General features: G+C 31.8%; 1 protein-coding gene and 1 non-coding gene across 2 annotated transcripts; both read right to left on the minus strand.

Moving 5' to 3' along the window:
* Positions 1 to 1,177: 1,177 nt before the first annotated feature.
* On the minus strand, positions 1,178 to 20,650 carry LOC123694850. The gene is made up of 5 exons (XM_045640448.1): positions 20,511 to 20,650; positions 12,152 to 12,376; positions 2,557 to 2,697; positions 2,105 to 2,164; positions 1,178 to 1,394 (listed from the first exon to the last, which is right to left on the minus strand). Exons 1-5 carry the CDS (start codon positions 20,568 to 20,570, stop codon positions 1,194 to 1,196), a joined length of 687 nt encoding a protein of 228 aa, XP_045496404.1. The 5' UTR covers positions 20,571 to 20,650; the 3' UTR covers positions 1,178 to 1,193.
* Positions 5,434 to 5,551, minus strand: LOC123695240. Its single transcript, XR_006751915.1, has one exon. It is a non-coding gene; the product is annotated as a U5 spliceosomal RNA (small nuclear RNA).
* Positions 20,651 to 20,929: the final 279 nt, after the last annotated feature.

Consider the following 20,929-nt stretch of genomic DNA (forward strand, 5'->3'; position numbering starts at 1 on the left):
TAGAAATGACTACGCAGTAGGTACTTAAAAATTAGAATAAATGGAACAAATTGAAGCTTTCGTTCCGACGGGCGCATTCTTGCTTTTTAAAACAATGGTTCATCTTTCAATTATTTTTTAATTCTAAATACTCAATGTTTTTTTTAGAATGATAAACTATAAAAGAAAAGCGGAAAGAGGTACAACTAGTCAAGAAGTTTATGAATCTGCTGCGACAGAAGTACTGCAGAATAAAACGAGCATTCGTAAAGAAAGCAAAATGTAGTAGTAGATTTTAGCTTGACTGAAGTGCCAAGTTAAAAAAGTATAAATAATTTATTACATGTTAGTATTTACTGACGAAGTTTTCTAATTCAGTAATGAAAAAGTGTTTTATATAAGATTCAAGAAAGTTCCTGCCAAAGTTATGTGATTATTACTGTTAAAAAGTTGGAAAATTACGATATAGATATTAAAATAGTTTATAAATGCTATACGACCGTTCAAAATAGTCTCTTTTATTCATGACGTTTTGAAATAATAAAAAATAAGTGATTTATTATTGTTCATTTTGTTTATTTACCTACTGTAACATCGTACCCCGAAGCTGTAACAACTAGCCCTAAGTCAGGGGTAAGTTGTTCCAATCGACTTATTTCAATAATTCTCTATTATGAGAAAAATTACGTTAATTTTAATATTTTTCCAATGCTATTCTACTAGCTGAATAGACATACTAATGATAAAAGCAATAAAATGTATACATTATTTGATAGCTTTTGTGATATTAATAATTATCTAAAAATTGTAACAACGTGCCCCCCGCTCCCCTACATATAAAAATTTTTTTTGGGAAATTCAAAACTGTACATTTAATATTTTTTTTAAAGAATACTTGGGGCGTAATCTACAATCGACATTTAAGCCAACAATATCGTTTTTATTATTTTTGCCTGTCTGTCTGTATGTATGACTGGGCTAAACTCAAAACTGCATGGATTTACTTCTATTGCATGAAAATTAATAACGGGTCGGAGCCTACATATAGGGTATATTATATCATCACGCTAGTCGCTTAGACTAATGCGCGGAGCAATGCGGGTAAAACCGCGTGGCATAGCTAGTTGAATAAATAAACGTCTGTAAACATGTCACGTCGCTTCACACGAAAGTGAAAATACGGTATTTTAAACAATATTTTAATTTTATTTAAGCTAGCTACGTCTTACACAAGACTGTAGCGTATTTATTGCGTCCTGAGCACGCAAGGTGGCGCGTTTTCTGAAATGATTAAGTTTACGATGCGCGTGCACAAGTAGATCCTTGTAGGATCTACGCGAGTGCTGTATGTCGTCGCGCACGCGGTGGATCTCGGTTAGAGCGAGACGCCGCCATCGGGTTATACGGGGTGTTGTCTGGAAGTTAATTTTTTATTTTTTAATTAAAATGTGCTATGGTTGCCAGGTTAGAACTTGTGTTATGTTTTGGCTTTTTTGAAGTGAAACTTCTATAGGTGTGTTGAGAGGAAAATTTAAAACTCACGTCATTTCCACAGAACTATATCTCGATATAGTTCTGTGGTCATTTCAATACCATCAGGTCATGGAGTAAGCCGACGATTTTTGTATCTTTGAATCTTGTCAAAGAAGTTTCACTTATGACACGTGTGCTGTTGGATGCTTATGGGCAATTATGATGTATTATATTGCCAACAATAAAACACCGTTACACATACCAATGTTCCAAACTAATCGATTCGATGAGTTTAAAGAACCGATTCCGATTTACGAAGCATCCAAATTAATTTGCAAAAAAGACCAAAGCGAACATTTGCAATGAATAACGTCTGTAGTATAATTTACTAGTGCAATGATCTTGATTTATATTTAGCCTATTAATTGCGATGTAGACGGACATAATGTTTTCAAAAGATAGTGATGCAATATGTATTCTGAGTTTTCACCTTGGTCATTCACGAGTGCATAATATTTATAATAAGTATGTACTGTTATGAGAATAGCAAATATTAAATATATATTACGAATTTTGGTGGGATTCATTTAGTTAATATGGGGAACTACTATTGTGATTGGGAAAAAATAGGTAATAAAGTAGGTATACTTACTTCACATGGCGTGCCACATGTTTTGATGATTTTGTCACACTTTTTTATGTATTCTTCACTCTGGAAAAGAACAGTTTTTGATTATTTCCTAGTTAGATGATGATTGAATATTTTTTTTTGTATTTATAGATTGAAGTAGGTACCTTCTCATGATGTCAAATTATGTGAAAAATCTTATCTTGGTAAGTATGAAAAATGAAAATGAATTTTTATAAGGTTATTTTGTACCTATTAAAACGCAACTTTAAATAAAAGCCAATGTCGTATGATAGATGTAAAAAGGAAGCTGAGTTGCTGTTAAATAATAAAATTAACCACGATATCACCTATAGGCCATAATATGTGTCCTGCAATGATGGTTATTCAGTATTCTCTTTCCAGACTGCATATCGTGACCGAATTCTCAGGAGCTATTTCAGAAGCTATGATTCATAAAGATAAAACCAACGTACCTTATTAAGATGCATCCGGAACACAATCATGTGTCCCAAGAAGAACTTGTGGTGGTTCTCCCCACTGAAGGTCGCCGCTCGGTGCGCGTCGAACTCTATCTTCTTTAGCTTTCTTTCGAACTCTGCTCTGCATGATGGCGGCTGGAAATATGGGTTTTTTTAGATAATAATGGCTTGTCTGATTTGCTTAATTTGCTTTAAAAGATTTTGGTACCAGATTACAGTTTTGTTTTTTTTTATAAATTTATACTACACATTATTATTATAAGTGTATCCAGGTGTTATCCTTATCCCTTAAAGTGTAATAATGGGCTTCACTTATATTTTAAAGTGAAATTTGATATGTTTGTTGCTCAATCTCACATTAAGAACAGCTGAACAAAGACGGATGTAATACTGCAGTGAGATAGTTTATAAAATGTAAAACAACTAACTAAGTTTCACTTATCATTATACGAAACAATGCCGGGATAAGAACTGTCTGTCCGAGTGTATAATTTCTTTATAACAAATCTCAAACGAAGCCATCACTCGTTACTAGTGAATGAAAAATTTCGAAAGGTTAAGAATGTTGAATATTTACAAATTTGTCTACAAAATTTACGTGTAATTTTTTATTTCACTCATAAGTTAATTTAACACCGGGAGGTTATGAAAACAACTGAAAATAGTTCGAGTTTCCGTCCGCACGTAATGATGTCCGTCAAATATAAAATAAATTGTTTTTCACAGCGATCGATAAAATATAGGGCCATGAATGATCTCATCGATCTTGCTTGGGGCTATTGAAACAGCGATTTAAAACTAAATTATACAAGGTAGTAGCTTATACGTGTAAAAAAGAAACTGTATATATTTTGAACACCCTGTATTTGGCAATTATTGTTTCGTGTACACTGACAATATTTTTAAATAAATGTTATAATTTTTTATTATTATTATTTAACTCATTAATCTTTTGAAGAACATAATATTACAATATAATGAATGTACTCTTTTAAAAAGAAAGTATTAAGAATTAACATTGTGAAAGATATGCAGTCTTTAAATAAAACCTAATAAGAATACACACGAACAGTATTTTAAGTAAAAAAGACGTGTGGCACTCGGGGACTGCCGCGGTAAACCTATTGCATGTTATGCCTTCAAGCCACACCTCCGCCCGTCGGATTGGGGAGCGTGAGGTTTTTTCGTTACGGAATTTCTCTATTCGGTCCCCGCGCTCAAGGCCCGTGATAGAAGCTATGCAATAGCTTAAAAACAAAATTTCTAATATTATTATATTAATGCAAAATAATTACGCGCAATTATTATTAATAGAGCTTGTTTCGCCCGTGTAATGGCCACAACAATATGTCTGTCACTATCACTGTCAAGGTTTGCGCAGCGGATTACACAATGCTATTGGATATTGGATGACATCTATATTTTAAATCACATGTTTAAACGGATTTAAATCACGGTCATTTTGATGCAGTAGGTCTGTAGGTAGTTACCTAGTTATTTATAGGTTAAAAAAATCTTCACTCTTCTTCTTATATACATATTAACTATTATTATTATGTATTTTCTTTATCACAAACATTTAATTAAATCCTGTTTATGAATTAAACAAATGTCTATGCTGCAAAAATCTATTTATGAAAGAGTCTTCATAGGTATGTATTGTCAGCCTAGCCAAATGTTTCTCCATTTTTAGAGCTGTTATAAGATGAACGATAAATCGAAATATTTTTTGATTCATATCAACTTTGACCAAACAAAAATAAGTTATATTACCGAATCGTTTCACAGAACTAGGCCATTAACAAGCTGTCAATACAATTACAAATACAAAATGTTTATTATCACAAGCAATAGTCTCTCACAAGTTTTAAAACCCCATAAAATGTTTCTCGGGAAGTCGTTAAAATAACAATCCTCGTTACATAAAATGCAACCTTGCAATACTTGCTGAAACTGTAACAACCTTCATGCTTGACGGTACGCAAATATTTATAATATTGCACTCATGTTTCTAATGTATTCTTCACGTTTATGTGATGCGTCTATTTTTCAGAGGCTTTAAGAAAGAAGCAGTTTTATTAAAATGATAGTGGGCTGTAAAGAATAATAGATGAAAATGCATGTCACCTGAATGAAAATTCAGAGTTTCTAAAGATTTTGTATGGGGTTATGAAAAGATGAAGGACACCATTAATATTAATGAATAAACAATATTTTGCAGTGAATAAACAAAACAAATTTTAAAACTTTTTTGGTTTTGTCGACAGATAAACATAAAATATTTTTTGTTAGAGATATAGAGAGATGATATCGGATAATTTTTTTTTATTTCACGACATTACCGTATTTTATTTTTACCGCGTAAATAAATTGCAAACTTATAAATTTTAGCACAATATTAAAGTTTATTCGAGTAAACTACAGAAGACTATTGTCGAGTTATTCAGGGTCGTGTAATAAAATGTGGATATATGATGCTAATGAGCTGCAGAAGTACCATGAACTGATCGCAGTCAAGGCGAGATATTATTGTATTCATTAATAAATATCATTAATTTTATAATTATGAGCGTAGTTGTAATATAATGCACATTTTTGCAGATTCATTCAAATAAAAATAAATAACAATTGAACTACATATATACATTGTTGGCAATTAATATAGCGTACTATCGGATAAAATGAATAAATCATACTAATATTATAAACGTTAGTTAGTAGGTATGGATGGATAAAAACTACTGGACGGATTTAGATGAAACTTAGCTTTAGGAGCAAATAAATATTTAAGATAATATACTACATAAATAAAACATTGCATTTAGCATTTCATTTCATAATAATTACGATTTGTATAGTTTAAGTTTATTAACCCTTGGTTAGACCAAGGGTGTCAAAAATAGAGTTAGACTCATTTGAGTGTTCCCCTCCACGGAAATCTTTAGTAAAAGGCGAAAGATTTATACGTTTTGAAGGGAAACCAGAGTATCGAAAATATCTTGTTCCCGAGTTTAAGTATAGGAGAGAAAAAAATAATAATAGCGCGATTTAAAATCAAGCGCTAGACAGTAGCGCCATCTATTGTAAGAATATGTCCCTATAAAGTATAAACTAGTCACATTATTATCTCGGAGCAATTATTAATAATTGCTCCTAGCATTGATTACTTATATTATAATATTATAGTAGTATTCGATTATAAACATAATGTTTAGGTATCTGAATAGTGTCTACACCTGTTTCTTTTATTGGACATAAAAACCAACTCATTAAAAAAAATCTAAGTCAAAAAATTATTTTAATAAAACCTTCTAATATTTTAATAATAGTACCTATATGTATAGCGTTTCATTATTTAATAATAACTTGTTAAATCGTAATTTAAAAGAGTATCTGGTGAAAAGATAACGAATAAGGTGTTATTAATTTAAACTTCTCCTATAATGAAACATTCATCTACACTAATATTATAAAGAGGAAAACTTTGTTTGTTTGTTTGTTTGTTTGTAACGAATAGGCTCATAAACCACTGGACCGATTTTAAAAATTCTTTCACCATTCGAAAGCTACATTATCCACGAGTAACATAGGCTAGGTTTTATCCCGGTTTTTCTTTGAAAACGCGGGCGAAGCCGCAAGCGGAAAGCTAGTGCAAAATATAACTATTACCATTTCTTAGTTCTAAATAGCTATCCATTAGTAATTGAGATATTTTGATTAAAACATTAAACAAGACGAAAGCCTTGAATGTTCGCAATTTAAGCCAAATGTAAGCGTGATATCAAATTTTGGCAACGCCTGCGCTTGCATCTGCGTAAATAGTAATTATTGAATAATTATAAATAATTTCACTATTAGGTTATTTTGGAATGATATAAATTAATCTATTTATAAGTTTACGCATGTGTAGTATCGGAAATGAAATTGTAATTTGATAATTAATAAAATATATAATATGTACATATTATTATTGTTTAAACGATAAAAGGATAAGAAATAAACGTTAATTTTATTATATATTTATACGTAATGGATATCTCGTTTGCCACTCATCAGTCTTCTATAATAGTGATCATTAATGCTGCTGCGGGGTGAAGGTAAGGTGGTGAGGTAGCGTTCTGTTACGAATTATTATCCTTACATTTTTTAAATGCAAAAATGTCCATATTTCAGACTATATTTCTTGTTGCCTTGCCACAAAATTGACTGATTTTTTCAAACTGATTTTTTGTTCAAAATTTAATAGAATTGCGACTCTTTAATAGGTCATTCTTACTCAATACAGTCAAACAAATACATGAATCATATTCTAAAACTACTATCTCTAAAGCTCATCTATTACATCGGAAATGCACAAAACCCAACCACGCAACCATTTGCAGGCTCCAATAAATAACCAGAGAGGATTATCTTAAGTACTAATAGCATAGATGTAGTTCATCTGTGCAATGCGTGCCACTTGGAAACATCTGGGTGTATTCTGCTCATATTATAGTACTACTATAATGTACCTACACTGCGTGCTGAATTATAGGAACAATGTGAATTAGATACCTACCAAAAGTATGAAAATTTTAGTATATTTATTAGTAGGCACTCGTTTCGATGTGACAGGTATGACCCGGAATAAACATAATATGTAACTCAGAAGTAATGTAGGTTTTTGCTGATCGAAGAAAATAGCTAAATCGGTCGAGTTCCTGGTTCCATTCGTTTTAAACGCACCATTTTTAAGTTTAAAATGTTAGTGTAGATTAACGTAGCAATCGAAGTTTAAACAGCTAGGTACCTACTCTATATTGTAATAGGTAAATGCGAAAGTGTGTGAGCATAGATTTCGCAAAAAATTAATTGTAAACATTAATTAATGAGTCGCAGCTATAGACATAGTTTACATAAGGTCATAATATGCACTTGGTGTCTACGTATGTCACGAGTCTATTAGAAAAATGTAAATAAATGTAAATGTTAAATTTATTTAACGTAACTAAATTTGACCACAGATAAAGTTGGTTTGACGCATGCATTGCGTATTTTAAATTATAACAAGTGATAACTGCGTTAAAAACAACCGACTTCAAACTTGCACTTGCAAAATTTACAAATACCTACAGACAAAAATGCTCATAAAAAAAAAACTACTGGGCCTATCCGAATAAAATTTTTATGGGACCAATTCGACACCATCCCGCATCGAACAAAAAAAGAATCACGTAAATCGGTTCAGAAACCTCGGAGTAATCGGTGTACATACATAAAAAAAAAAAAAAAATATACCGGCCGAATTGATAACCTCCTCCTTTTTTTTGAAGTCGGTTAAAAAGTATGACAATATAAATGGATACGGAACTTATGTCAGTCTGTTTTCCAATACATACATTACAATTTATGGACTACTAGCGGTCCGCCCCGGCTTCGCCCGTGGTACATATTAACGTTTTCTCTACATAAGAACCATCCTCGTACTTCAAGGAATATAATAAAAAAAGAATTATCGAAATCGGTTCAGCCGTTCTCGAGTTATGGAATTACAACGAAAAGTGGCATTGATTTTTATATATTAGAAGAAAGATTCAATTTTTCATCCGGAAATCATAAATGCCATTTAATAAACGGTAGTAGGTATACAAACAATACGCTGGCTGACTCAAGTCATATGATGTATTACCTAATATCAATTAGGTAACAAAATATATTTCTAGACCAGGTCTAGGCTACAGAAATTGAGAGTATTTAAAATCGATTAGTCATTTGATAGGAAAAATTGGCTTATTGTCGACTGTCTATAAATAAATTGTAACACGAGTATTGGCTTGATATTTTAAGTTGGCTCGCAGTGGATGGGAAATGCACTTTTGTTTATTTATTTAGTTGTTCATCTTACAGTATAAAATATACCAATACATTTTAATCAAATAATAATTCCCTTAGAATAGCATCGTTTAATTGTATTAGAGGAAAATTAATATACAATAGTTAAATAAAATATTTTTAAAAATAATTTAGTAAGTACTAGCTTACCGCCCGCAGCTTCGCCCGCTTTTTCTAAAACCTAATAAATTATATACTAAAACCTTCCTCTTGAATAACTCTATCTATTAAAAAAAACACATCAAAATCCGTTCCGTAGTTTTAAAGATTTAAGCATACAAAGGGACATAGGGACAGAGAAAGCGACTTTGTTTTATATATCTACTATGTAGTGATATACTATACTATGTAGTGATTTATTTAGAAAGCCTCTATTAATAATCACCTGGACCTACCATTCCTAGATATCCTGTTATACCTATAACTGCAATTATTATCAGTGGAAATTATTTCAGTGTGCCTAGTGCGAGTTTTCATCGAGTACGAAACGTTACTATCGCGTTTGCGTCACAGCCGAATTAGTATGGGAAATCGAACAGCGCCCCTAGCGGACGTATGGGGAAGCTTTGATTCCCCATACAAATTTCGCTGTGACGCAGACGCGATAGTAACGTTTCGTACTCGATGAAAACTCGCACTAGGCACACAGAACAGAAAACTGAACTGAAACATAATGACGCCTATAGTATTCAAATTGAATTGATTTGATTGATTGATTTCGCATGAGAATTTAATTTATTCTGGCTGCGTGAATTCAAATTTACCTACTAATTCGTAGTTAAAAAAAAGTAAAAGTCCCATGTCCCAAGTGGGGTAAGGCCTAAGGGGCAGATACATCTGTTTCACTGATCGATTTTCTTTAGGGACAAGTAGGTGATCAGCCTTCTTTGTCCTACCACCGACACTTTTTTTTCTTCGTCTCCACCGGGAATCGAACCCAGGACCCATCGGTGCTACGCTCACGCGTCAACCACTGTACCAAGGAGGCGGTCAAATTCGTTGTTACCTGATAAGATAATAATTGATTTATGAGTAATTTATACTCGATATTTTATATGAGTTTCTTTACTACATGCGTGATGCACTCCATTAACTGCAACGTACTTTAAGATTTAAGTGATATACATACGAGCTCTAAATTTATCCTACTTTCGCTTAGGTTCGTGACTTAGCTGTTAGAACTTTCTATGTCACATAAGCACTGGGATTATAATTATTGCTACAGTTATCTTGAATGGAGAATTGTTTAACATTTCAAATACCTATATTAATAATAATTTGAACACAGAAGAAAATTTAAAAAAAATGGTAAAAATGTTAAATAGTTAACTATTACATTTTTTTCAGGGTTTTCTTAACCTAGTTAATCACTACATAGTATAAAACAAAGTCGCTTTCTCTGTCCATATGTCCCTATGTCCCTTTGTATGCTTAAATATTTAAAACTACGCAACGGATTTTGATGCGGTTTTTTTTAATAGATAGAGTGATTCAAGAGGAAGGTTTTATTATATAATTTATTAGGTTTTAGACAAAGCGGGCGAAGCTAATAATAAATTGTGGTCCTAATAAAAGAATACTAGGTACCTATACCGTATAGCTGAAATTCTGTATTTGTGTTTCACACATGACACAATCTATCTTGATTTTGATACATACTTTATACCTATCTACAAATATATTATTACTTATGTAAAAAGTTGGAGTTTCTAATCTGATTATGGATTTTAATTACTTACATAATGCGGTGGGTCATCCATGTATATTTTATTTGTTTATAAAAATTTGTACCTATGTATTTTTATTATTTACTAGCTTCCGCCCGCGACTTCGTCCGCGCGGATGTCGGTCTTCGCGTGGATGGTTATTTCTCCATTTTGAGTACCTCTGTCAATAACATCTTATAAATATCTATTGGACCCAATTCCCAAATACGGCTAGGCGTATAATAATACGCAACGTGTGTTCGCGGTTCTACGGAACAACGTCTATGGATAAAACTGAAAAATTAAGATTAATTTTTTTCTACGTATTTTTCCAGGATAAAAAGTATCCTATTTTACGCCCAGGATAATAAGGTATAATTATACCAAGTTTCATCGAAATCGAACCGCTAGTTTTCACGTGATGCCTTCACATACAGACAGACAGACAGACAGACAGACAGACAGACAGACAGACAGACAGACAAAAAAATTTTTAATCACATATTTGGGTTTGGTATCGATCCAGTAACACCCCCTGCTATTTATTTTTTCAATATTCTCAATGTACAGAATTGACCCTTCTACAGATTTATTATACCTATGTATAGATTTATATAAAATACTAGCTTTCCGCCTGCGGATTCGTCCGCGTTTTCAAATAAAAACTCGCATAGTTCCCGCTCCCGTGGGATTTCCTGGATAAAACCTATGTTGCTCAGTGAAGATGCAGCTTTCTAACGGTGAAAGAATTTTTGAAATCGGTCCAGTAGTTTATGCGTGAAAACCATACATACATACAATTACAAACCTTTCCTCTTTATAATATTATTATAAGTAGATGTTAAACACACTACACAGTGCATGTGACATTTTACTATTGCACTTATTTATTCGTTTTCTCTCAACATCTATTAACATATCAAAATAAAACACATCCTGAATATAAATAAGGAACACATATATGCTAATAATAGACTGAATAATTTTGGAATGCCGGTACATGATACATATGCCGATGCATGCACTTTGCATACTGAGACCGCATTCCAATGTATGAGATTTATTGTCTATGGATAATATATTGCATATCGATATCTATGGTTTCTAGGGTTTGGTTTTCGAAGATCTTAGTGTAAAAAAAGCATATATGTATAAAGAAGAAAGATTTGCCGTTTGTATGTACCGCATAAACTTCTGCATTGATTCAAAAATTCTTATAAAATGAAATATTCATCTTTATCGAGTTAGGTTTTCTTTACCTCAGGTGAACCCGTGCAAGCCGGGGCAAGCAGAATAATCCTACTTATACCTAGCTATATACCTATAACTAGCTGCGTCCCGCGGTTTCACCCGCGTGGCTCGGCTGTTGATCTTAGCGTTATGATATAATATAGCCTATAGCCACACCCCGGACACTCCATACAAAATTATAGTTTTGACAGTCACACTGTAGAGACTGCAAATGTGTGTGTAAACTCTTTATGGTTGGCACATTTGTGACTAGCGTAAAAAAAAATTCGCGTTTTTCTGATGAAATACATCCGTAAACAGCACAATATCTAACCATTTTCTACGAAAAACGATAATCACAAATCCAAAATAATAAAATTGCTTTAAGTCAATTTGATTAATGTTGTCAATCTTCGTTGCGTTTCGTCTAAAGACGTCGTTGGTATCGTCCTTGCGGGGAAATGGGTACCATAACATGTCTGATCGTGCGGGGTGAGGTAAGTGTTTAATTTTGGCGGGAGGCGGAGAGTGTCCGTTCTGTAGCGTTTAGCTACTATTATGTATTCTGTGCTATAGCCTTCTTCGATAAATGGGCTATCCAACCACGAAAGAATTTTTCAAATCGATTTAGTTCTTGAGATTAGCGTGTTCAAACAACAAACAAACAAACTCTTCAGCTTTAAAAAATTTGGTACAGTTATTAACTTGGCTGGCACATCTTCTTCTACCCGAGTTACCTGCAAGTAAAACCGCGAGTTCCAGTCAGAATAAATTTCACTCACCGCATTCTCCAAAACGCTCCTGTCCATTCCCCGAACAGTTTCCTCAGTCAACTTCGATATATTCTTAATAAAATTCTTCAGATCCGACCCGGCTTGTGCAGTGTACTCCGTGTATAGGAGGAGGGCATCTGCCTTCGCGGAGTGTAGCTCGTCAATCACCTCAGGTGTGTACCGCCTTTCGATCAGGTTCTCTGGGGTCACGTCCACCCATATTGACGCGTCTGACTGTAAAGATATTAATTTGGTTTAAAAACACGCAAACATATGAAATTAAACTTATTAGGTACTTAGGTATATGTCACCTATGCTAATATGTGTTAAGTGTTCAAAGTTTGATGTATTTTTCTGTAAAGGCTTCTAAAAAACTGCCTTTTTTATAGATCAAAAATGCATTATGTTTAATATTGTTAGCTATAAAATGTTAAATATCGTATTAAATGATCACTAAGGAGTTATTGATTGAGTCATTCCTATAATTTATTGTAATAACATTTATAGAAGTATTTATTATGGTCGAGTAATATAAACGATGCTGCGAATAACATTATTATGTGTCCGTATAATGTAATTAACACTGATTTTAATAAAATAAAAATTATTTTTAAAATAACAAATGCATTATTTAATTTAACATTTTATCTTACCTTGAAAATAGAATAGGCTGATCATTAAAAAGTTCGCGAAAAGCATTGCGAAAAGTCAGTTATTTAAAAAGTTAGCACTAAAGCGGCCTTCGGTACGCAAATTCCTACGTCATTAGCAAATAAAAATATCGTTTACGACATAATTAACAGTAAACGCTTGATGAGAAAAGCATATGCGTTCTTTTTGTTGTTTCCTCTTTTTTTTTGTGACGTGCCAGTTTCAAACGTCATTGTTTCACTGTATTGTTTTCACTTTCAGCTTTCGCGCCTATATTTAATTATTTTATAATTAGAAATTGATATAAAATTAAAACGAAACTTCATTACACAAAGTAGGCTTTGAAGTTTGAATACAAAAAAAAATATATTTTTGCTGCACAATGCAAAAAATATAAAGTTACTCGGTAATATTGTCGTCTCGAAAAAAAGCAAGTCATTTGAAAAAAGAATGCGGCAATTTTTTTTTTGCTTTCGTTTTCTTTAGGTTTCTAATCAGCCAGTTATCTAGTTTTATTTTATGCCTTGCCTACACGGCTGCTTAGCTAGGAATAGGAATGCAACCTAACTTGTTTATTTTTAATATGACGTATTTTTGCGGTCGCCGTACAGTCTACATGTATATGATCATATTACGCATATCTATGATAATTGATAGTATCTAATCAAGTTTATGAGCATGCAGGAATACTACAAATGCAAAAAAAGTTTCAAATGTATCTATTGATTATAAATTATAATAGTTTAATATAATAATTATCTATGCTTTTACAGTTTTATCGTCAGTAAAAAACAGAGAATATAGTCTGATGTTGGCTCAACTGAAACATGGATTTATACCAGTTTGAATCCCAATTTACTTTAAAAGTATTTTTTATTTAAAACATAGACTAATTTGATTTTCTAAGAAATTATTGAACTCGGGGCTTTTGCGTTACTATAATTTTTATATTGTATCTACACCCAAATGTCTCTAAATATGCAACCTAATAATAACTACCTACATACTATTACTAGGTAGATGATACTTACATTCATTAACCCCTTTGACCTCAAATTATTCAATGTTGATAAGGCTATGATTGACAAATGCCTACAATAAATTAATTAGATAAACTTAGAGGGCTGATTATAAGTGTTATCTATCCCTGTACATTTCTAGAAAATCGTCCGAATAATAAAATCGCGAAAGGTTTTAATAATGTACATTTATGTAAAACCAACTGATCGGATTTGTTTGAAATTTGGTACAGGGATAGATAAAACTCGGGATAAACACAGAGGCAGTTAGTTGTAAGTATTTCATAAAATACGAAAATATTAACTTTTTTTTTATATTTTTGGTTTATAATAAGACTCTCTCTAGTCTATGTACAGTGTACACATTCTGTCGTTTCGATTTATTATTAAACTAGACTAGCTTCCGCCCGCGACTCCGTCCGCGCGGATGTCGGTCTTCGCGTGGATGGTTTATTTCTCCATTTTGAGACCTCTGACAATAACATCTTATAAATATCTATTGGACCCAATTCCCAAATACGGCTAGGCCTATAATAATACGCAACGTGTGTTCGCGGTTCTACGGAACAACGTCTATGGATAAAACTGAAAAATTAAGATTAATTTTTTTCTACGTATTTTTCAAGGATAAAAAGTATCCTATTTTACGCCCAGGATAATAAGGTATAATTATACCAAGTTTCATCGAAATCGAACCGCTAGTTTTCACGTGATGCCTTCACATACAGACAGACAGACAGACAGACAGACAGACAAAAATTTTTTAATCACATATTTGGGTTTGGTATCGATCCAGTAACACCCCCTGGTATTTATTTTTTCAATATTTTCAATGTACAGAATTGACCCTTCTACAGATTTATTATATGTATAGATTTAAAATTTTATAGTTAGGTTCAGGTTCAGTATCCAAGTAACATCTTCGTAATGTTGCTATAATCTATGCATCGATTTTGGCGGGAAATAATTGACTAAGTACCTACTTGTGATTAATTTTCAATACTTAATACAAAACAATTTAATCGCAAATGCAATAATACAGAAAAGTAACTTCACATTGGAGTAATCAAATGAATTATATTTATATTAGCGGCCATATTTTATTTTGAATATAATATAAACTTTATGTTTCCTTGGTGACATCATATGAATGTTCCGACATAGTTTATGTGTTTCTGCCGTCCGTCGATAAATTCTAAATCTACTTTGATATTTAGGAATATGTTATAATCTCTGAGTGCATTATAATATGTACATATAAATATTATGTAGGTAATAGGTATATATGCAATTGTAACTTTTTTTAGAGGCACCCGCCACATCAAGGTATTGTCTCAGCCTCCTCTAGAAGTCTAGAGCATTATAGTCTGTGGTAAATAGTCCAGAGACTTTTTATATCAATAATTTTTAACATTTTCATTTTATATCAATAAAAAAATGGTACCTACCGAAACTACTAGGTACGATACGAATTACGAACTATTACGATAAAATCTAGAATGAGTTTCTCATGAGCATAAAATTATCATATATATATAGGTACAATAAATTACATTCTTAGTTTATGTAAATAAATCACAATGTGGATCAAGATCACCGTGCGAGATAACTCTGTTTATTCAGCATGTTTGTTCATACCTAAGTAACCAAACACCAAGCTATTGTGTTACGGCAATATGTTATGTATTACTTTGTAATAGAGGCTATTCTCGTATACTTGTTAACTGATAGGTTTCAGGCACGGAATGTATGAAGGTATGTATTTTTATTTAGGTGACAAATTATTGAATTATTTAACAGGTAACTAACTGATTATAATATTATATAGTAGCAGTAATCATTGGTTTAACAACTCTAACTGAAAAAAATAAACAATTTAGTAATACTTAGTCAATTACTTATGTCTTAGTGGTATGTATTTTTTTTGCTAAATAAGTAGGTACCTACCTTTATTGTACTTCGACTCTCTGTGGTGCACAATAAAGTGTTTTTGTTTGTTTGTTTGTTTACCTACCTATATAAACATTTAGTCGGTATCTTCAACGAAATATAGGCCTATGTTTTACTTATTTCAAGCGTCACTGAAACTTTCATATTGATCAAAGTCAAGTGGTTTTCTCTATTTACTTATGAGTTATGACTCCACGCAATAAAGATTTTACCCGATATAATTATCATATTTAACTCCTTTGAAAGACATAATTATTACAATCTATGACGACGACTTGAAAACAATTTTATAAGCACAGATAAACAATTTATAAATACATTCCATACGAGGTATGCAATAGGCTCAGCAGGTAAATTATTTTTACTAGCTGGTCTCAGGTCCCGTTAGTTTTGGACCTAGGCAGGGTCGGGACCTAGGCTCGATGTTTCTTCGTGATTTATGAATGGAATAATGGATATTTAATTTTATATGGCTTTAGTATTTAATGTTAGCTATTTTAAACAGGAAGGTAAGATTAAGTATGGGTAAATATAAACTTGAAACTAGTTGAAACCGTCGTGAAACAGAAGGAATGTATTTTTGAAATAGGCAAGCATGATATTTTTTTAACAAAAAATATTTTTCCCACATCATGAAAAATTTATAGATCGATCAAATATTGGAATTTAGATGAGACAGACTTCGGGATGACATATTTTAAATGTAACATAAATAACATACTGCTACAAATCATAGATTTCGACAAAATTTTGTAATTTAATATAAACAGAAACACACACCAAAATGTTTTAGTAACACCCATTGAGAAAATACCTGTATACAATTATAATGCAATTTATTTTATAGAATTGATCTCAGATCTAGACGGCTAGACTGAACGTCTAATCCGTCTAGATCAATTCACAAGTGTACTTAACTATGTCTGTCTATTTATAATAACAAACTCCTGTGTCCCTTGGTATTGACTATTGACTATTGAAACATGCAGTTCATCTTTATTTTAGAACTGATAGAAGTTTTTCAATGGCAAGTAAGAATTAATTTCTAAGTTAATCAGGATTCGAACCTTTGCCAAACTTAAAATGCATGCACTAGCAGACAAAATTTTTAAACCTATAGGTAGATACAATCATATTAATTCATCAATGTCTCTTCTAATATGGCAAAGAAAAAGATTTGTTTGTTTGCGAAGGATTAACTCGAAAACTATTAAAACTTATTATAAAAATTCTTCTACTAATAGAAAGCTACATTATTCATGATTATCATAGGCTAAAATTTTCTCATTTTTTTTCATTCCAGTTCAATCCATTTACAGTTAAAACGAGCGGTTAACAAAAATAATTGACTTGTCCAAACATCTAGGTTTACAGATCATAATATTGACTTATTCCTCATTATTTAGATTAGCGACGGTTTATTTAAATAGGCCATACGTCATGTGCATTGTGACGTGACCTTGCACATTGCAGACAGCGTCATAGTATATTTATAGCTTGCAGTTTATAATTATTATATAATCGAGTCCGGTTTGTGATGTGTTGATAATTTTATTTATGTGCATGTGTGTTTATTGTTGGTGTAATTTTTAGGTTGAAAGTGCTTGGTGTGGAATATCTGTCTGTTCGTCATAGGGCACTGGAACATGCTGATTATGACTTTCTATGGGCAATACTTATATTTTTAGAATTAATTAGGATTTAGGATATTAGAATACAAAAGATTAGTTTAAAAAAAGTGAGAATACGAAATATCTATTAGTTGCCTATGGCTATTTAAGTAGGTACCTACGTATAAAAATAACCAATAACAATATTATTTACTCATAATTTTTATCGATATATTCTTTCCCAAAATAACCGGATAATACCTAGGTATATAGGTAATAAGTTGATAACACCCATCACGATGAATGTGATAACCAGACAGACAGTCGACACAGCACAACATTGTCTCACGGTCCATTCGACTCTACGGGTCAGCAGGTGTCATTGAAACCTGGGTTCTGTATAATATTTATTGTTTCTTTTTATGTGGCTCAAAAATTACAGATAATTTTAAAGAGATGAACAGAAAGCGATATAGATCAAGAATATTTGTAAAGGATGTTTTAATTTTAATGAGGTAGGTAGTATTAGTACGTATTAGATAGTAAGTAGTTAGTAGGTTTTAAATTTTTAATAAGGTAGGTAGGTATCATTTAATTTTTTATTTTTTAAAAGTATACAATTTGTTTTGTTTTATAAAAATACCCATGAAAATTCAGACAAGATATCAATATTAATCGATTTTCAAAGATTTTAATCTTATCTTTTCCCATAATAATAAATGTCTATGTTATTCAAAACCAATTGATTTTATCACTTTATTTAATCATTTATTGTACCACACCATTTAATATTACAATGTACAGTATTAATATATATATTTGTATGGATGCGAAGTACAAAAGGTGACCTTATCGCTTAAAAGCGATTTCTTCCAGGCCTTCCACTTTATTGTGACACACTTGATTGTAGACCACAGTCTAAGTAATAAAAAGATTGAATCCGTATTTTTATTACGTCTGTACAGCTGAATTTGTTGGGATTAATAATTTTAATGTATGAATATGTTTTTTCATGCAAAAATTGCTGCGTCGACTTTGAATAAATGTAAGTAGATCGATCAATAGTGGTCAAGATTCAAGAATATTATAGTACTTACCTTTACCTACTCTTATTAGGTACCTAGTTATTATTTTAGCCACTCGCGAAATAAAACCTAGGCCCAACCCAAGGTTAGTATGTTAAACATTTTTGTGCCCTTCACAAATGTTATAATTTAGTAAACATTGTAGTTATTTATTTTAATTGTAAATATGAAAATTACTCACTGATAACAATTACTCACGGCTTATCAAAAGAATTTCATTATTTACGAAACAACCAACTGAGCAAATAGTAGTTCACTGTACGAAATATACAAATTTTGTAACACAATAGTTAAGCACGGCAAATAATTATAAAAACACTAGGTTTCCGCCCGCGGCTTCGCCCGCGCAGTCAAAAAACCCGCATAGTTCCCGTTCCCGTGGGATTTCCGGGATAAAACCTATCCTATTTCCCAGGGTAAAAAGTAGCCTATGTCGTTTCTCGGGTATCAAAATATCTCCATACTAAATTTCATGAAAATTGGTTCAGTAGTTTAAGCGTGATTGAGTAACAGACAGACAGAGTTACTTTCGCATTTATAATATTAGTAGGTAAGTAAGTATGGATTAGGTATATATTGTAATAAAAAAAAATATAGGTAGATACGAATTAGATAGGTGCATATGTAACAAAGCATGTTATAAGGAATAAATAACTAGGAACATAACAAATTATATAACAACCAGCTGTGCCCCGCGGTTTTATCCGCTCCTGTTGGTCTTAGCGTTCGCGTTATGATAATAATTATAATTTATATGTAGCCTATAGAGTATAGCCTTCCTCGATGAATGGGCTATCTACCTAAAACCTAAAGAATTTTTGAAATCTGACCACTTCCTAGGTAGGTACCTACCTATTTCCCAAACAAACAAACTCTTCATCTTCGATCGATTTGGATATAAGATATTTTTAACCCGACGAAGCCGGAAGAAGTTGATAGTTATTTATAATTGTATATTTATATAATTAATGTATAAAGTTACATGAAGCTATACTTTATCTCTGTGTAATGTAATATCTATGTATTTCATTACCACACACATCGTAACTTAACGCTAAGTTATCATAATAATTATTATTCACTATATTCTAAAACATCGCATGTAGGTACCTATGTATAAACAGACTTATAAAATAAAACTAATTTTTAACCTTTTATACAAGAGACACCTGTGTCCTTGTTGATATAATTTTTTTACGGGCAAAAGGTTATTCAGCTTTCTAAGATCTAGAATTATTTTAGCGATACTATAACTAAAAAAAAATTGGATAACTTCTCCAATAATTAAATTTTATTGTAAAATGAATCAAAACAAAAAATCTTACAAAGATTTAGGAACAAAAAGCAGACAAAGTTACAAGATAAAATTAGTGCTAGAAGGTGGAAATGCTAGACACCACACGGAAATTATTTCTAATCTACACTATTAGTTACTTATGTGAGATTAAAATCTTATCAATAATAGAACGGTATTTAATAAAACGATTACCGATTTTGAATTACCATACTTGCATATGCATAATGATGATTTAAAATAAATTTAAATAAATAAAAATATTATGCATCCTATAGTATTTAGGTATACTTATAAGATAATTGGCATTTAAAAAGTTGCTTTCAATAAGTATTACAAAATGTTCTTTCTGTCGCATGAAACAAGTTTAGAATATATGGTAAAACGATTAAAGAAAAACTAACCAATATAACCCTGTTAGAAACGTTATCGAATACCAATAAATTTCAACACGTTTGCATCCATAGATTAAAAATTGCATTTGATTGCTGTAATTTAGATATTCTCGAAATTAGGTGTCTTTTTTTATTTACTAGGTAGTATTTGTACTTCGCGGCGTTTTTTGTTTTTTTCTTCTATGGTAATAAGTTTAAACTATTTGACAGTTGTTTATTTTTAAATTAATCAACAAGTATCACAGATAAAATATGTATTATTTAATTAAGTCTACAGATAACAAACCAAACATTCCAAATACGCAATACTATTCTTACGTGCAAAATATTTGTATTAGTTAATCTGAAAAATAATTTGACAAACCTCAGCACTCGCGTTCGATAGCACCGCGTAAAGCACTAAAAACACTAAACGGACGGCCATACTGCGCGCGCGTTACTCCAAACTGAGGAATGGAGACTACGTTTTCAATTTCATACACTAATCTCAGTGCATCTAGATAAACATGTGTTATAGGGTTTGGTTGTCGGAAATTGTAGAGTGTCATTGCAAACATGATAGGTATGGCATTACGGCTGTATCTCTGTCCAAGATATATTTATGCTCCTACAGGGATTATTATGCCTGTATTGGTGTACTTGCCTAAGCCTATTTGTTTTTTAGGATTCCGTACCCAAAGGGTAAAAACGGGACACTGTTACTGAACCTTGAAAAAATATTTAAATTATTATGTAGTTCATAAGTTTAGGAAATAAAGAAACATCAAACAAATATGCACAATA

The sequence above is a fragment of the Colias croceus genome, chromosome 10 (genome assembly GCF_905220415.1).
Source record: "Colias croceus chromosome 10, ilColCroc2.1".
Taxonomy (NCBI): domain Eukaryota; kingdom Metazoa; phylum Arthropoda; class Insecta; order Lepidoptera; family Pieridae; genus Colias; species Colias croceus.